Source organism: Saccostrea cucullata, unplaced genomic scaffold (genome assembly GCF_032062105.1).
Source record: "Saccostrea cucullata isolate Sc308-1 unplaced genomic scaffold, CSIRO_AGI_Scuc_v1 ctg222, whole genome shotgun sequence".
Classification (NCBI taxonomy): Eukaryota; Metazoa; Mollusca; class Bivalvia; order Ostreida; family Ostreidae; genus Saccostrea; species Saccostrea cuccullata.
In genome coordinates this window covers 234,787-254,639 of record NW_026934761.1, presented here as the reverse complement: position 1 = coordinate 254,639, position 19,853 = coordinate 234,787, and the positions used below count along the sequence as shown (strand labels likewise).

The following is a 19,853-nucleotide window of genomic DNA, read 5'->3' as shown; positions in this document are numbered from 1 at the left end:
TTTATCTCTAAAATATGAAAGTAATATAAACATTTTCTTGAATGATATAAGCGGAAATCATTCAGCTTTTCTGCGAAAAACTACGAACTTGACGTCATCACACTTCGGTGTTCTCCGGATTGGCAGAAAGCAACAAGAAAGTGCAAAATGGCGACCCTGGACGATAGTCCGTCGCTATTTATTGGCAAATCTTGGTCCGAATGGGCCGAAAATGTCCCTTTGTCACCGTTAGAGGGTAAGATGAGAATATAAATAGGAAGATATTTAAATAAAGTTGTTTACATTAAGATGATTTCCCTAAATATGTGTATTAATTCATTTGATTCCGAATCCGTGAATCACGAAAAAATTGCTTTTTGCGACATGTCATTATGTTTTACCTGCATTTTCCAGAACACGAGACTGTTGATCCCACAGAAAAGGATAGCGATGACACTGATAGCATGCGTTTGCCTTCAGAGGGTAAAGTTTTGCGAGAGCATGCAAATAATTTTTGATTTTTCAAAAAAGTTTAAAACCTGAAATTGAAAATATGTACGTGACAAAAATCATGTAAATCTTAAAAGAAGTGGCTTTAGAAAAATATTCTAGCATAATCTACACGTAACATTTTGTGCTTGATTGTAATACATGTCTAACAAATGTAGCTATTAACTTTGTTCTGTTTTTATTTTTTGATAAATTGGGGCAAACACCCATGATCAGATTTTAATTTCAGCACCATCATCCATCAAAGATGATTTTGTGTATTTCATCTTGTTTGAACAATCTACCAGACTTTGCAATTAAAAATGAACCTTTCCCCTTTCATTTATTTCTTCTTTTTTTTAAGTAAAATTTCCCAAAAAACTCTGTCATGCCTATTAACACGTTCTACTTTAGACATTCTGCAGGCACTATAAGACAGAAGTTTGATATTTTTCTTTTTTTTTCAGATATGCACATGTTTGGCACTTGTCCATCACAGGATGAATTTTACCTTGTCATGTGTGAACGCTGTCAAAAGGTCATCAAGCCACAAGCTTTCAAGAAACATCTCTGTAAGCAAACTTATCATTCTGGCACAGGCACCTGACGTTACTTATTTTTCTTTTAATAAAAAAAAATATACACATACCTTATAATAAACAAGGTCCCCATTGGCGCCATCTTGAATTTTTCTAGGTCTGTAACATCCACTTGTATTTTCGTCAGAAACTCCGTCAAATAAATTCCCTGCTACCATATTCTTTCTGTGGCCAGTCTTTCGAGGTCTAAACTGACGGACACTGCAGCCAGAAGGGCGCATCACACTTGCAAATACTGAAAATCCCTCGTAAAACTCGATCTACTGCTTCAACAATCAAAACCCTCAGTGATGAATTTACATACGACTTGAAATTCTTAGGGAAAGCCCTTTTTTGATTGGTCAATATATTTGTACGATTTATTTTTAAAAATAACCGACGAAAGTTAGTACTTATTCCAAAAACAATAATTCAGACAATAATACAACGTAATATAATGTAAGAACATTCATTTATATATTTCTCTCAAAACAATTATCAAAGCGATTATTTTTTGTAAATGTCGAAGATCGGCCTGATCATGCTACGTTGTAGCTGATCAATGCACATTTTTGAGACAAAATATTGAGTCGGTTGTAAATCCCTACTTACATGCACTAAATATAATTAATAACACTGTCATTATTGATGCCCTGATTGAGCACTATCCGTGGAGAAGATTGACTTTGTTTATATAAAGTATGTACGCACATGTGTGAGAAGGGGGGGGGGGGGTTCACACTAAAATTATTCCAGGGAGTGTTGAGATCTGCAATTTTATGCATTGCAATAGAGTAGTGGCATGGCGACATTTTTATTTTTTTTTTCTTGGTGACAGATTATACATATACATGTTGCATAAGCTAATATTTGATTTCATTACATATCCCCGATCCTTTAATCAGTGTGACCCCTTCCCTTTTTCAATTAAGCATATGCCAGGTATTATGAGGTATATATGTATATATATATATATAACTGGATGGCTTGCAGTCTATTGTTTTTATGGCTTATGAAGCCATATAGCTCCCAGTGTATCTTTACGGCAGAGTTCACTATGTATTCTAGTAAACATGAGCAAGATAAAATAGTCCTCGTCTTTTCTTTAATTCTATTCTACCTTTGTTGTGAAAATTACTCACCAAGTTCTTAATCAAAAACCTTGTTATTTTCATCTAATTTTTGCTACTGAAGACAAGATAAACCAAATTAAAAAAACTAAATTGAATAAACTCTTGTGAGGACGCGGAAGTATATCTTCTGACCGTATGTCAACAGCGCCACCGTGTAGGTAAGTCGATCTAAATGAAAGAAAGAGAACTCGGTCTGGAGTACTTTATCGCACCAGATAGTTCGTAGGAATACAGATTAAATGTATTTAAACTTACAAACTGTTTAAACAGCTGCTAAAAGCAGTGATTTCCTAGGGCCGTTTTTGCATGGCGGTAAAGCGATCACGATCTCCTGCCAATTCAATGTTGTGAACTCAATGCGAATCGCGGCACAGGGTATGATGCAATAGCCTAGCTGTCAATTTTTGTTCATTGCAATTTAATTATTGGTATATTACTAAGTATCAAGCTTGTAGTTGATGAAAATATTAATTAATAATCATAAAAATGTAATTGATAGCTGTCAGATAGTACGAACGGTAAAAGCAATACACTTGTTAATGCACATGTGGGGTTTTCCAACATTCACGACATTAAAAAAAAGATTCATTATTTAAACACATAATATTTAAGACATTTTTTTTTTTGCATTAATGTACTGAAAATGAAAGGTGTGATTAACATTATCAATGTTTATGAATTTACTTTATGAACTCTGGAAAGCACTTAGTTCAAACGCATGTGCTTCTAATACACAGTGACCTATATATTCAGAAGCGCTCCAAGTGACAATATCTACATGCAATAAGCATTACATAGGTGCTACCTAATGAGAACAAAAAGTTTCAAGATGACTGCAAGAGTAGATACAAAAAAAAATAAGGGAGGGTCATTAGTGGTATATTTGTAGATAGCAAAAATAGCACAATATATAAAACAGTAAAAAGACAGTGGCTTTATAGAAAATTTTAATAGAACAATTTTTCGTGATTGATCTCTTTATATAAAAAAACTCTACTGTTGAATAATTTTAAGTAAAAATTGACAATTTGTTCAAAATATATATTAAGCTTTTATTTACCTTTTTTTTTTTAAATTACCCTTTTTTTTTTTAAAAAAAAAAAAAAGAAGAATTTATTAGGGAATTTGTATTTTTCATTTAAATATGAATTTAGATAAAATAAACTCAATTGCCAAGAAACGCCCCAGGCCGTCTCTTGCATTAAGAAATTTCTGGGGAAAACACCAAGTAATATTCTAGTATACTACATTTCCTTACATTTTACATCCGTGTCAAGCACATAAGCCATTATGTCCCTTCAGGCCTTTGATTTTTTTTTTTGAAAACCATTCAATTAACTCTAGATGATTTGTTGTTGATTTTTTTTTCAAGCACCCCTCTCTTTTATTCAAGATTGTTTTGAACACAACGATCTGTATAGATTAATACAGTATGTATTACAGGTATATTTATAAGAAGTGTTTTATTTTTCCCATTTTGCATTTTTTTTTCATTTCAATAATCGAAATATTTATTAAAATTTCAAAGTAATTATAACACGCCGCTTTAGATCCACCACAAAACTGACAAATATGGAATTCCCATTAGCATATTGATGTAAACTTCTGGCCCTCCTTTTGGTGATTTCTCGGATTGTTGAAGCAGTAGATCGAGTTTTACGAGGGATTTTCAGTATTTGCAAGTGTGATGCGCCCTTCTGGCTGCAGAGTCCGTAAGTTTAGACCTTGAAAGACTGGCCACGGAAAGAATATGGTAGCAGGGAATTTATTTGACGGAGTTTCAGACGAAAATACAAGTGGATGTGACAGACCTAGAAAAATTCAAGATGGAGCCAATGGGGACCTTGTTTATTATAAGGTATGTGTATATTTTTTTTATTAAAAGAAAAATAAGTAACGTCAGGTGCCTGTGCATTCTGGTCCTGAGACCTAACAATTTGCTTTGTGAGGGCTTATGGGCAAACAAGGCCTGCAAAATATTTATAGGTTCAAATGTGTAAAAGTTATATTCATTTTGTTTACTCAATATTTAGACAGGTTGGACAATGTTGGAGTGAATTTTTACTCATGAAAATGGAAATTATTACAAACAAAACCCTCGATGATGAATTCAGGCAACAATCATTCAATATCTAAAAAAGAAAACAGTATTCTTGGATTTCAAACTAAGCAATAAAAATTCTGTATATCATCTATCCTTACAAGACTAACATGCTAAAAATAAACATTGAAGTATACCGCCTTATCATGCTTATAATGAATATTGGAATTTTATTCATGTTTGGGGTATGACCTTTGATGAATTGGACTTGAATATTTCTAAAAAGATACAGGCCTTGTGTCATGAAAGTGCATTTTTAAGGTTTATTGGGTCTTTGCTTCATGTTTTTGTTTTAATAAATAGAAGAAAGGATTGAGTTTTAATCTTTCAAAATATAAATGACAGGTGTAGCATAATATTTTGATACCACGATATATTGAACCTGGGTTCAATATATTGCATAATATTTTGAACCCGGGTTCACTTTTTCGCTGCAATATATTGACCCCCCTTATGAAATATTGAACCCCTACCTTTTTCATTTAAGATGGACCCCAGGTTCAAAATATTATGGCCATAAAATAAAGACTCCCCCTGCCCTTCTTATTTAAGAGGGAGGAGGTTCAAAATATTATGGCCATAAAATATGGAGTATCCCTGCCCTTCTATTAAGAGGGAGGGGGTTCATAATATTATGGCCATAAAATATCGAGTCCCCCCTGCCGTTTTAATTTAAGAGGGAGGGGGGTTCAAAATATTACGGCCATAAAATATTGAGTCCCCCTGCCCTTTTAATTTATGAAGGAGGGGGGTTCAAAATATTATGGCCATAAAATATCGAGTCCCCCTGCCCTTTAAATTTTAGAGGGAGAGGGCATCAAAATATTATGGCCATAAAATATCGAGTACCCCTGCCCTTTGAATTTTAGAGGGAGGGGGGTTTCAAAATATTATGGCCATAAAATATTGAGTCCCCCTACCCTTTTAATTTATGAAGGAGGGGGGGTTCAAAATGTTATGGCCATAAAATATCGAGTCCCCCTGTCCTCCTTATTTTAAAGGGAGGGGGGTTCAAAATATTATGGCCATAAAATATTGAGTCCCCCTACCCTTTTAATTTATGAAGGAGGGGGGTTCAAAGTATTATTGCCATAAAATATTGAGTCCCCCTGTCCTCCTTATTTTACAGGGAGGGGGTTCAAAATATTATGGCCATAAAATATCAAGTCCCCCTCCCTCTAAAATTAAAAGGGCAGGGGGACTCAATATTTTATGGCCATAATATTTTGAACCTCCCTCCCTGTAAAATTAAATGGGCATGAGGACTCGATATTTTATGGCCATAATATTTTGAACCCCCCTCCCTGTGAAATTAAAAGGGCAGGGGGACTCAATATTTTATGGCCATAATAATTTAAACCCCGTGATCAATATTTTATAGGGGGTTCTATATATTGCAGCGATATTTTGAACCCGGGTTCAATATATGACACTGGGGCAAAAACCTACACATTTCATGCACATGTAAAATAAATATGTCTGACTTGAGGAATTGGTCATTTTTTGCCATCTTTAGGTGTATGTTTACTACTTCACATTCAGATGATTTCAATTTTTTTGAAATTGTTGGAATTAGAAGAGATTTTGTACAATTAAGAGTATACATTAATGTTAAACAATCTATCAAAGTTTTGTCATAATTGAGATTCACAGTTTTATTTGTCTTTTAATCCTGATAGTAGACAGTTTGCTCACTTTCTTAGCCTCTTTTATTGCCAAGGATATAGCACAAAATTTAGAAGGTAACATTATAGTATAAAATATTCATTCACAGGTTAAGCGGCTTTTTAAAAAAATACTATTTAATATGCCTTTGTTTTTTTTTTCTTCACCAAGACTCCAGATCCTATTTTATTCATTTTTAGTTGAGCGACATGGAATCACAGAGTCTAGTGCTTCACCCTCAAGAGAGCAGTCCTACCCAACATCAAAATTATCCTCCCCTAACAAATTAACCTCCCCCACACGAACAAACTTTAGAATGGGACACTCGGTTCCCACAAAGGCTAGTGTTAAAGAGGTTCCCCCATTGGTAAGTAGTGCCCAGAAATTGGGCCTCAGTGCTAAGTTCAAGGGACTAGAGAGGAGTCGAAGAAACCACTCCATGCCTGTGGTTAAAGTGGAAAGAATGGAATTGAAAAGAGTGTCTTCACAACAGTTTGATTCTGCACCAAAGTCACAGACATCTCCATCTGGCTTAGCCAATGGAAATTCCAAAGACAGCTCATTTGAATTGACTGATGTAAAACCTGTGATTTCTGGAGTGGATATCACGGCCATTGATAAACCACTCAAATCTCTCTCAACTGGTTCCCTGCCTCAAACTACTGTCTCTCTAAACTGTGCAACTGTTACCATGGCAACTACCACACTAACCACTGCCTCCACTTCTTGCATAACCACCACTAAATCGGTGACAGGTACCACAACGATGGCGACCACACAGTCTGGCAGCTTGTCCAGTGGTAAAGGACTGGTCGGGAGTAGAGGCAGTCTCAGCATGCCTAGTCTCTCCAGCTCCCTCACCTCCAATGGCTCCAATTCCTTCTCCTCTGTCAAAAAGAAGCCGATCAAGTTTGAGAAGCCAGAGAAACTTATTCCTTGCAAAGGTATATTTTTATTACATCAGTTTGTTTTGGAGAGAGGGAGAGAGGAAGTAATAATTATGGTGAATATCAAAATTGTAATTAGGGTTTGAAAACATGCTGTCTTTCGGATTTGTATAAGGCTGTATAACATGTATAAGGTAAAGTGAAATTCTTGTTTCAGATCGTGAGTATGATTGTAACAAGCACTGTGGCGTGTTTGTAGAAGACACAGGAAAGTCCTGTACAAGGTCACTAACCTGTAAGGTAGGTATCTATAACATACATGTAATTAAGGTAGCATCAAGGCCACCAGTTTTATTGATTTTCTAAGATTTAATACCTTTGAGATACATTATATTAAACACTTCAGCTGTAATGCCTTTGGATAAAAGAAATTCCTCAGTTGCATGAATAGAACCATCAGTACATCAAAGCTTAAGTTAAGAATGTTATAATTTGCAATTTGATATAGCAAGGAAATGTATTTTACAGTACAACAGGTACAATGAGTCATTCACCATTGGAGGAAATGATTGTACTAAGAGGTTGTTTTCTCCTTCTCACCTGAAATTAATCAACTGCACAGATTTAATTGTAATATTGTATTTTATACAGACTCATGCTCTTTCCTTGAGACGGAAAGTACCAGGACGGCGTAAACCTTTTGATGATTTACTAAAAGAACACAGAGAAGCCAAAGAGCTCCTGCTGAAACAAAAAGCTGAACAAAAGGCTGCTTTACAAGCAGCTGCTGAAAAGAAGGCTCAACAACTCAAGAGCCCCCCAGTTATCCCCCCTGGGAGCTCCCAGCTGGCTGCCCATCTACTCAACCCCACCCCGCTCCAGTCCTATAATGATCAGCACCGAGAGAGGTCCTCCCACCCCCCTCAGCTCTCACCAAAGAAAACTGCCAAACCTCCCCAGAAGCTTAGTTCCTCTCTACAGCAAAGGTATACAAAGCAAAGGCTTGGGTTCATCATGAAGCTTAGGCCAACAGGCACCATAAAGTGATTAGTAGGATTGTCAGTCTTATATAGGAAATACATGTATCTTTCAAAATTTTCTCTGTAGTTCAGGGACCAACCTAGACCAAAAATTTAGGGAGACTTCACTTCTCATTCAGAGAAATTTAGGGAGAAGTTTTGAAATTTAGGGAGACTTAGTGGTGCGCGTCGCGCACATTAATCATTAATAAACGTTTAAAAAATAAAATTATTTCATTGTTTATATTTTATGAATAAATACATTTCAATAATTTTCTGTATTAACATCATACTAAAAATAATTAAAAAGAGAAAAAAATCTTCAAAAATTAGTTTTTATATTTTTCCAATTACAAAGTATAAAATTATCTGACCCCAAAAATCAAACAATATCATTGTATAAATTCTTATTGATAAACTTGTTTATCAATTTTTTTTTTCATTTCTTGCATAGTATGCACAATTAACTTTAATATTCTCTCTTGTTATTTTATATTTTCAAGCTCTTTGCATAGTTATAATTTTTTTAAATTTTCACTTCAAAATTGAATTCATTTTCAATCTTCAATTCTTTTTCTAAAAAAGTTTTGATGTACTACTGCATGTACTACTGCATGCCGATTGAACTACTTGACTGTGTGTATAGATTAGACATGTAATTTCTTAGACAGTTAATAACTCTACAAATAAGTAAAAATATGTCTGCATACACAGCATGAATTAATTATTTGACAATAAAAAGATCTAAAATCATCTCCAATATCTTTGGCATGACATCGATAGCTGTCCAGCTGTTTTACATCTTGTTGTATACAACCTGTAACAATGGACTTTTACATACTCGGAAGCGTAAAATCTAGAGGAGTTCCGACAGAGTATTCGATGACTTGGTCATTGGTAGCAAAAACAGGTGCAAGTGTCCTGCTGTTTCGTTTATTTCAGCAGTAATAAAACAAGATTTATACAATACTGACGATTCTACCATGTTTCTTAATAGATTTTTTATGATTTTCAATAAAGGGTTTGCAAATGTTAAGGCGACTTAAAACTTCGCTTTCATGATAAATTACAGCGAAGTTTGGAGCCCAAAAGCGACTATTTTGCCTCAGTCGCCCCCTAGGTTGGTCCTTGGTAGTTGTGTCAGGTAGCAGTTTGATGACTATTTCACCATGGGCAAATGGCACAAAAACTATTCCATGATGGGGACTGTTTTGAAAAAAAAATTCTTTGTCATATTTTTTAACAGGAAAAAAAATCACAGAGGTATACTTATATAAAATAAGTTTACAGGCAAATGTAACTGACATTGCATTATTTTACTCATCAGGTCAAGTTTCTCAAGTCTTCACTCCCCTCTGCTGTCCCCCACAAAGGAGGAACCCATTGGAGGCCCCTCACTGGATGGCCATGAGCGTCTGAGTGATGGGGAAGGGGAAGAGGAGGGAGAGAAATCCGACAGTTCATTTATTCCATACCAACCCCGACCAGCAGCAGTGAGTATCTTATTTACTTGGAAAGGAAAAGGCCAGGTCTGCAATGCTAGGTCAACGTTTATAACAAAATGCTTGCCAAAAATCAGTACATGTGTCTTGATACTTTTTTTTTACATTTAGATGTGTACTTTTGGAGGCAGACTCCACACAATCGGGGGTCGAAGGAGTTATGTGTTTGGTCGGAAGACTGACATTCTTAGGGCAGCATTCCTTAATGTACTAGAAAAGCAGCTCAATCCTCCACCTCCCAAGTAAGTCATGCATTTTTACTCTTAATTTTCATCTTCAAACTAGGGCATTTCCTCATTAAGCAAAATTTTTAAGTGAGTAGATGTTCAAGGAGAGAATTTAAAATATCTGTTTTCCTCAGTTTAATCTTACATGCACTTGGTGGTAAAATGTTGAATATGACATGGAATAGAAAAAAAAATCACTTCATCCATTCATTGTGAACATAAAGATATCTTTTAAATTCATGGTTGGCCTTTCATGAATTTTTTATTGCTAAATGAACATATTTCTTTTTTCAGGAAGTTGTGTGTAGAATCTAATCTTCCAAAAGAGCCCCAGTTATTAGGAAACTCTAAAGATCCATATGATTTTACAGCCATAGATCCCAGAACACTGCAGAAGCAGGGTCCAGTATTAAACTCCAGTCATAAATCAGGATCCAAATCTAAATCCAAGTCATCAAATATGAACCGCAACAAATCAAAAGACAGTATACCAGGGTCTAAAAGTCCCGCCCAGACAAACAGTGCTATCCCAGCAGCCAGTGCAGGTGTGCCACCGCTGAAGCGGAAACGTAGCGGTGGTGCGCCGACCAATTCTAGTCCTTCCTCTCTGACGGCTGCTGCGGCCCCCGTTCTCACTACAGTCAGTATAAATAACACCTCCTCTGGTCTCACCGCAATAGCTATTCCCAGTGTTAATCTCAGTAATGCTACTCTAGGCCATTTCAATGCAAACCTCTCTGCCGCGGGCGGAAAAAACGCCAAGAACAATGTGTATAAGGATGTGGGGTTTGTGGTGACCAATTTAGACTCGGCTCTCGTGAATGGACAGTATATGATTACTAATGCTCATCAGTCACAAACTCTGGACGAAAAGTCACTACAGCAAGCTCATGTGATAAACAGTAAGAATAGTCCAAAGATTCTTAACCTGGAAACCCTACAAGGTTTACAGAAAGGCCCCCACAATCTCATTAGTATGCCGCCATTATTACTTGATGGATCTACATGTATGCAACCTGTCACTGCTGTTTTGACCCCTGTTTCCTTGACAACGACCCTTGGCAATCAGATCGTGTCAGTAGGAAGCACTACTTCTCTGGCTCCGTCGAATCTGAACTCCGCCAACAACATCAGAGCAGTGAGTATGCTAGAAATTTCAATTTAGTTTTACTATACAGATTTTGGAAATGAATATTTTATTTCAAGATTGTTAAAATTTCTAATTTTTTCAGTTTTGCATATTATTCAATACTATTGATGTAAATGTTGAAGATAAACACGAAAAAGATGAAAGATATTTAGTGTGGATATTGGTTTAAATTTATGTGTAGCTTTCATCAGCATGATCATATATTAAGGTTTCACCAAAGATCAACATGCCTAAAAATTTATTTTTACAATAGCTCCAAAACTATGTCGTTTATAAAGTAAAAACTTTTACAGTTTATAAATATATCATTGATTAACAGATAGAAAGTATCACTTGATAACAAATACTTAAAAATCAATATTTAAAGAGAAAAATTCTTTTTAAAAATGCATATACTTTTACAAAATACACCTAAGTACATTCACACTTTTAGTGAAATTCATCATTGCAGAAACAAAATATGATTATCAGTGAAGTGCAAGTAGGACTTCGATAGCCTCTGGAAAGTTGTTTTCCCTATTTATTTTTTCTGAATGTCAAGACTTGAAACCGAAAGTACAATGCAAATGGCGGATTTTATAGGGGTCTTGTATTTATACATATAACATGTATAATGCTTTCAATAACAGCCTCTCAGACACCATTCACATCCAACTTACCTTTCATTAATAAACATACCTTATTTCTACAATGATGATTTTCACTAAAAATACAGCATAAAGCAGATGTTTTGTTTTTTTTAATCATTCTGCAAAATTTTTGATATATTTTTTCTCAAAAAATATATTGTTTTAAATGTTTGTTTTCAAATGATACTTTCTATCTGCTAATCAGTGATATGTTTATGCACCGTTAAAGTTTTAACATTATACCTCACATAGTCTCCGAGCTATTGTACAAAATAAATTTTGGATATGCTGACCTGAATTGGTGAAAACTTAAGTTATACTATACAAACACTTGCAATCAAATTTGGGAAAGCATATGTCAAAGGACTGTTAGTTACCGTCTGGTTTCTAAAGAATGAGTGAACATTAAAGAAATCTTTTGGTACATTTCGTAGCATTTTCATTGTTTTATTTCCTCGAAAGGAATTATTTTGTTCATATATATATACATACATGTATATAGAATTCATAGTAAGATTTTGGTGATGTATATCATGAAAGGATATAAGGATTTAAATAAAATTTCAGTTGATGGTTTTTTTTCAGAAGACATGTATATATGGCTTCTTTTCAGAAGTCATAAAATCCAATCTTTCTTGTTGTAATTTTATTCAGCTGATAAGCAGAGGAAACATCTCAATGAAAAATGTCCTTTTGATGTTATAAAACCTGGATATCAAAGGCGTTAAATTTTGCATATGTACATTTCCTATAAGTATAAACATTGTGCACACATGTTTGATTTCTGCATATTCTTAACAATGACTGAGCATGAGTATCCAAGTTCTATAGATTGTTTATTGTAATTGTGCATGTTTAGTGTGGTTTTATACAGGTATGGTTTGCTTTTGTAGGGAGCGACAGGTAGCCCACAGGTGGTCAATTCTGCTCTCAATGGGTTGGTACAGTCTTCCTCAGGTACGCCTCACAAAGATAGCCCAATATTTAATTGTTTATGTCTATTTAGCATCAGAATAAATTTTCTGCTGTAGTGTCTTAAAAGAGTTCTAGATAGCTGTGGGCTATTTATGAATCTGTGATGACAGCAGAAAATTAAGGTCAGATGTCAATAACCTGTTAGGTCACATGATAACTCTTTAACAAAAGTATGAAAGAAAAATATATGGAATATTTTGGTATCAAGAACTTTATTAATATACAAATTGATAATAGAACAAATAAATAAAACAAATAATTTAAATGCCATTTAATTCATTTCTATGCAGGCATCATCATGTCATGTAGAACCATTGTTGTCTATTAATAAGTCATTGTGCCAAGGACAGTACTAAGTTAGGTTGGAGCTCACTGTTTACGTTGCACTGTGAAAGGATTTTAGTATCTGCTGAGAAACGGCTTTTACTTTTCAAATTACTTTGAAAATCCCAAAATGTAATGAAAATTTTTAAATAACTTTATAAAATGTTGTCCAATCTGTTCGATATCTATGGAACTAGTGATATCAAGAAAAGGCAAGCTTTTACAGCAGTATGTTTCTATTTTGAGTGTTTGGATGGTGTTTTCATGTACAATATATTTTGCTTTCTAGACAAACTTGTTAACAACAGGCACAACTTGCTCCATCACAAGAAGCCGTTACATTCTCAGTCTGCGGGGCATGGAATGCTGGGTAACACGGTGATAGCCACCAGTACGGGGCCCCAGGTCAGTCAGATCTACGCCACGCATCTCCTCAAACCGGGCAATCTTCTGATCGGCAAACCCTCCAGCAAGTTCGCGGTCCCCACGGGGTCGCTGACCCTGAACGTGGCCAGTCTAGGGATGTCGGGGGTGGGTCAGCAGCCCACGCTGTATATAGCCAGTAATGAGGACGTTTCTCAGCAGCAGGTGGTTAGTTCTCCTAGTCATATGACATAACGATAAAGTAGTGAGGCATCCTTAGTGTCCATACAGTGTCTACAGCTATTCCACAAACTGCAGCTACCTGTAGCCAGTAGCCATTGTTCTGCAGCATAATCAACAGATGACTTAGTTTTGAGATCTAACAGCTCACTTTATTCTTTGGGGTGGTTCTATCCTCAATGTACCTGATATTCACACACATAGATACTGATTGGAATATGCTTGAAGAACTTTCATTATTCTATCTATACATACTGTCAAGTTTGTCAATGATGTGTATCTTCCTAGCTTAAAACAGTCCATTTTCTGTCAAATTTGGTTCAGAATATTTTTTTTTCATTTACTTGAAGGTCTGATTCCTACGGGATGTTAGTCAACTATAAGGTATTTTTTTAACACAGGAATTCAAAATTGTAATAAAATGCAATGTATTTTCTTAGTCTTAGCTTCCATACTACTTCACTTGGTAAATTTGAACAAAGGCTTTGAGGAGGGGGGGGGGTGCACAATTTTTTTGCTTTCTCTGACAAATATACTTTGAAAATATTTTTAGATAAAAAAAAAGGCAGCATATTCTCATTTGACCCTTGTTGTTCAATTGATGTCTTGAATTTGACATATTATAATAAGGTGACTTTTTCTGAATCTCTGACTATGCTCTTTTTTAAAATTTGAAGAGAATATGCAATGCTTGTCAGATAGGTCAAAGACTATTCAGCAGATCTGTAAAATTTGTTTCCGTTTGAAAATGAGAGCTGTTTTTTTTTCCTTTTCTGTACACAGTATTGTGTGGTCGTTATGCTGCATGTAGATTTTGATTGCAACCAAACGGCTTTGGCTCAGGTTATTTAAACTCCAAGCACACAAAATGCTCCATTGTGTTAACTTGTTATTACGCATACTATCAATATGTGCTATAAATTGAACAACGCCTGAAATGCAATGTAACAAATTAACCTCAATATTACTCTGTATTTATATGAGCTTTGAAGTTCTTGGTACACAAATGATTTTGATAGTATTTGAATATGCTTTTTGAATAATTAAATTATTGAAATTTAACATTAATGTTCATCATGTTCATGTATTTGATTATTTTTACCATTTTCACATAGGTTTGATTTTTTGATTTCCATTTCATTGCAGCAATATCATATAAACCAAGACCTTATGTTATTTTTGAAATGTGTGAAAGATCTGTGAATTAGGATGCCTTAACATCAAATTTCCAAAAGAATTAGACATACTTTGAATCAAAACAATGAGCTCATTTGATTACCAAGCATTTTTTTATTTGGGGGTTGTAGAACCATTTTTAATATGAATTTATTTGCAGTTCATTACCAAGCATTTTTCTTTCATCTTAAGAATTTTTTTTACTTTTTTGTTTTCAATTTGGTTGTTAATAAAACATGACATAAATATTACATACATTAACAATGAGCCAGCAATACAATGTAGTTATTCCAAGACACATTTCCCTTAGGTTGAATGTCTGATAGCTATTTTTCATTTGTGAAATTATAGCTACATGCTGTTTGGAGATGGGTGGTATCATGTTGAAAAATTAAGGTGAAATCTGACAGTTCTCTGGGTTTGGGATGGGGGAAGGCATTATGTGTATCACTGTAAGCTTCAGTATCTCTAATTATACATGTTTTAACTGACAGTGCTTAACAGAAATGGTGATTGAAGGAGAGCAGTTCTACTCATTTGTACTCCCTCCTGATTTTGTCTGTGATATTTGTGTATTCCATCATGTCCATGTAGTGTATAATATGGATAATTCTGAAATGTATGATGTGTGGTGATGAGACAAGAGGATTTCTATTGTAAATATCAAATTCATTATTTATGGAGCATGTGCTACTCTTTATTACAAAAATTGTTTATAGTAATATATTGGTTTGTTTTTGCATAATGTAATGCTTTTTTTTTGTTGAGGTATTCTTAAAGGGGGGAAATTGTCAGTTTTAACAACGATATAATATATTGTGATACCTGTAACTGGAATTGAAGAAAAGAAATTGTTAGTCTCTGATGTGCCTCCCTAGACATATACATATACATTGTAAAAACGGTGATTGTGCCAAAAATGAGCATCTTTGAAGAATTTTTTTTTAAATGAATTTTTTCTAAATTCAAAAGAAATTTTTGTATATAGCACATAAATTGCAAAGAGAACTTTTTTTGGGTATTTAAGATTTTAGGTAATTTTCTAACTTTCAGGGGGTGGGGGGTGCCTATCATGTCTGATTCTTTATGCATTGCTACACAGAATTTAAAATTTGACAGGGTCTTAAAATGTTTCACATGTAGCAATACTTTATGAAAATCATGTAGATCATTATTCTCCAAAACAATCATTTTTTTTTATTCATAATTTAAATGTCCTCTTTCATTAGAAACTCTGTGGTTGATTTTCCTGTTTTTTTTTTTATAAAAACTGCTGAATGTCTCAAAATTTGTAACTTGCTTTAAATAAAATGTCATGTTTGCATTAATGGGATACAGATAATAGATTTTTAGGTATGATATTATAAAGTGATCTCTCAGGAGTTATTTCTCTATGTAACCTACATTTAAACAGTTGATTCATACAACCTTTGATAGAAAAAAAAATCTTCAAAAATTCTTAAGTACCTCAACATATCTATATATGTGTGCTATATATGAAAATGTCCTGATTTTTTTTTTACATACACAATATCTAGGGACGTTGTAGCAATCTTTTCCACATTCAGAGTCCAGTAATTAGTGACTTGTTACTAGATTAATTCTATGCCTTTGGTTTTGATTTATAAACAACAGCTTTTCCTATATAAAGCATAATGAGTGGGGGTTTTGTAATTAATTTCAATATCTGATCTCTCGTTTCATACAGTTTTGTGGATTTTTTCTTCATTTTTTTGCATTCTGTGTTATGTATAAAGGAAGATAAGTCAATGTTCTACATTGGTTAAATATTTTGTTTTGAAACACATGAACTGACATGTTTTATATTGTTTGTACATCATTCTATAATTATGTAAATTTAAATGCAAGTAACACTACTGTCATCTGCAAGAAACATTTGAAATTTATGACGAAAAATAACCATTGCTTTTCTTTTGTCATGTGAATATTCTCACTTTAGCAGTCTCATTTCACTCTTATTTTTAAGCTGAAGAAATAAAAAATAAAATAGCCTACATCTGAGGTAAAATACTGAAAATCAGACATGCTGTTTTTCACATTTTTTAAAAGTCAGACACGTTCTTGATTAAATCGTTGTATTTAGCCATCATATTTTCTTAGCTATCTTGGAAGATGACAAATACAAAAGTTATGTCCCTTTAAAGCAACTGCATTGTATATTTCATGACGAAATACAAACAAACTTGGTCATTTGCCCATGACATTGTTTGAATGAATGCTATGGTATTTCATTGATCAAATTTCATTTATCATATACATGTATTACTAATAAGTCACATATCTAATTTTTTTTTAAACACATTCATTATTCGTTTTCATTGATTTATTTGTGTCTTAGGCAAAAAAAAAATCAATTTCTCTTCTCAGGCCCTTTCTTTTTCATTGACCCTTTTTATTGCTAAATCAATAAAATATAAACACCAAATCACCTCCCTCATCATTTTTTGAGGTTTTGTACAATGTAAAAAGCTGCCTCATCATGTTTTGGGGGCATTGCCTCCCTCCCTCATCATATTTCTTGAAAAAAGGCCTGAGAACCAAGTAATTAACTTTGCATGGCCTTAGATGTTTTGTGTTATTAGATAACCATTATTTGTGAAGCAAAGCTTTCACTCTGGGTTATGAAATATTGACAAGGCAATTACAATGTGTTATCAGTCCACTGTTGATTATTGTATAGTGTATTCCATCTGTTGATTTTTGATAATCTTTGTTACATGTACCTCTTGGAAAAATGTCATCTGTACATATAAGTTATTTTTCATTTTTGATATCTGAATGTTTCTGTTATGGACTTTTTTAACATAATTGCAGAATGGGTTATGAAAGCTGCCAAAGAGAGAGGGAGAGAGGTGACTAATTAATGTTTTTGTTCCTTGTACAATAAGTACAGTTTACGGAGCAATAAAGGTGTATTACCAATATAAGATAAACAGTGTTCTGTTGTGTTGAAATATGTAGATAACAAATTGGATTAAAGCTCAGAGTCAAATTGTGAGCAGAGCAAACCCAGACCTCCAAAAACTTAAAGGGGTGAGATCAGGAGCCATGAGGAATAGACATCAAATGCTGATTGGTCACATGATTATGCTGTTTGCTCATTGTATTGCATTAGCAATAGTTGTTCCCTGATTGCAAGAGGAAGTTGGTTTCAATTAAACATTGGTAAAATGCCTCAATTCTTTCCCCAAAAAAAAATTATTGAAGGGAGACAAAATGCTGACTTTATCTATAATTCATCAAGATAAACTTGTACCAAAAATCAGCTCAGTATCTTGTAAGCTATTAAAAAATGTGGAAAACCTCTTCTCCCTATGATATCCTCATCTGTGTCTCTCCTGCTGTCTATCAACAACTCTCCATTCTCTTCATATCCTCTATAAGTATATGGATGTCCATGATGAGTCCTCTCCCAGAATTCTCTCCACTTAAAATTCTTGATATTTATTTCAAGGACTCCTGGGAGTTCTAGTTAAAGGAGTAATGAGCATCACCTCATCTCTCAGTCAATCTAGATTTGTCTCCACAATTTAATCATAGATGATTCACACACATTCTTGCTATCATTTTCATCTTCAGGAGACTTTTCAGCTGATTTGTGTCATACGCTTCTGCTAGTCTACCATGGCAGCGGACTTGGTGAGGTTTCTCCCTGAATCGAGCTGTAAATCTTTTCTTGTCCTGTTTTCTTTAACAAAGAGAGTTTGTTTTACTTGATAGGGCTGCTCAAGTACCCTACAAAAAAAAACTCGTGGACCTAGAGGGCCGGTAACCTCCTTTTGGGGCATTCCTTCCTTTCTTGCCTTTTGTCACCGTCACTCAGCTACTCATTTACAAGGTCAACATCAGTACATGTGATAAACTTTCAAAACCATTAAAAAGTAAAAAATCAAATTTATTTTGACTTTTTTTTTAAAAAAAAAGTCCAAATCACGATTTTATTCAAAAGTCAACTTGATTTCATAAAAACATATGATTTTTAAACCTTTCAATCAATCATTCGGATGATGAAATTACCCTTTTTGATCATTTTGATATCATATACACTCTATCTCAAGGAAAATGGATCTCAATTATAATTTATTTTTAACAATTTATTTATAAGATAATTACTTTTTTAAAAAGCATTCTTCAAAAAAAAAATTACTTGCTTTGTGGATGATTTTAAAACATGCTCCTTCTCATGATCAGGAAACGGGGAAATTACGAAAAAAATTCGCAGACAATTCAATGTCTAAATAGTAGACTAACAATTAGTATGAAAAAAGTTAGTCTGCATTTGAATTAATGATAGATTGTATTTGCTGACAATGTTGACCTCAATCTTGCGAAATGATGATATTTATAAACGAAACTGTTGAAAGTCTTGTTTCATCAACCGGTTCGTCAGTAGCTTGTCTCGTTTACGAAATTGTTCATACACAGATCACTGATGCTTTTGCATATTGAATGAACAGCGAGTAATAAACTACATAATTATGCAGGTTATGACAGTATATTGCTACATAAGTAAGGCAAGGGGACGATTGAAAAGTTATGCTATAATGTTTATCGTAAGCTTCGTTATTAGATTACTATTATCTTTTTTGACCTTTTGTGATATGAATTTATCAGATTGCTTGCACAATCACGTAAAGGAAAAAAGAAGCACTAAACAATTGAAAAAAAACAATGACTGTAAAATATTGAAATTCAGCTGCTTGAAGATTGACTGTCATGAAAATATTGTAGTGATATAATAATAAAATAATTCTCATTAAAGAACGTTAATAAATATACTTAATCCAAATAAACACATGATACATGTAAGTTAAACAAACTACACAATTTTGTTTCAGACAATTGCTTAAAACAGCTTTTACTTGGACAAATCCTGATAATACAGGGTGTTTCACAATATATGTCACACATCTAAAGACAGATTGATAAATGACAACTAAAGCTACAAATACATTTTATATATCATTTTAATCAGCATAAATTCAAAATTATTTTCTTGGGTCAGAAGTACCCAACATTCTCCACTTCAGTTACTATGGCAACAAATCCTTAAACATTATTTTCCTAGTGTTTCCCAACATTACATCCTTAAAAACTTATGAGACTAATGCATGGAAATTTCTGACCACTGTTTTGTAACTTTCACAGGATACTTGAGACTTTTCTTGTTTTATATCTGGCTTTTTAGAACCCTCAAAATACATATCTTTTTTATTTATTTGCATATAAATAAATGTGTGTTTCAGAACTACCGGCATGTGTTAATTGGTGCCCACTTCTTTCGCTCTTCCTTTCAGTCAGTCTTGCAAACTTGAACCAGCTCTGAAAGTCAACTGGCTTTAAATGCTGAAATCCTGTATGCAGACAAACAACTCAAATTTAAGATTTCTAAATA

At 33.9% G+C, this 19,853-nt stretch overlaps 1 protein-coding gene across 1 annotated transcript; it reads left to right on the top strand.

Annotated features, from left to right (window-relative positions):
• The first annotated feature begins 27 nt into the window (after positions 1 to 27).
• On the top strand, positions 28 to 15,698 carry LOC134241280 (ataxin-7-like protein 2). The gene is made up of 11 exons (XM_062723348.1): positions 28 to 235; positions 394 to 462; positions 936 to 1,040; positions 6,146 to 6,889; positions 7,050 to 7,132; positions 7,484 to 7,818; positions 9,179 to 9,344; positions 9,465 to 9,595; positions 9,875 to 10,718; positions 12,253 to 12,316; positions 12,948 to 15,698. The coding sequence occupies exons 1-11, from the start codon at positions 148 to 150 to the stop codon at positions 13,274 to 13,276; spliced, it is 2,958 nt and encodes a 985-aa protein (XP_062579332.1). The 5' UTR covers positions 28 to 147; the 3' UTR covers positions 13,277 to 15,698.
• The last annotated feature ends 4,155 nt before the right edge of the window (positions 15,699 to 19,853 follow it).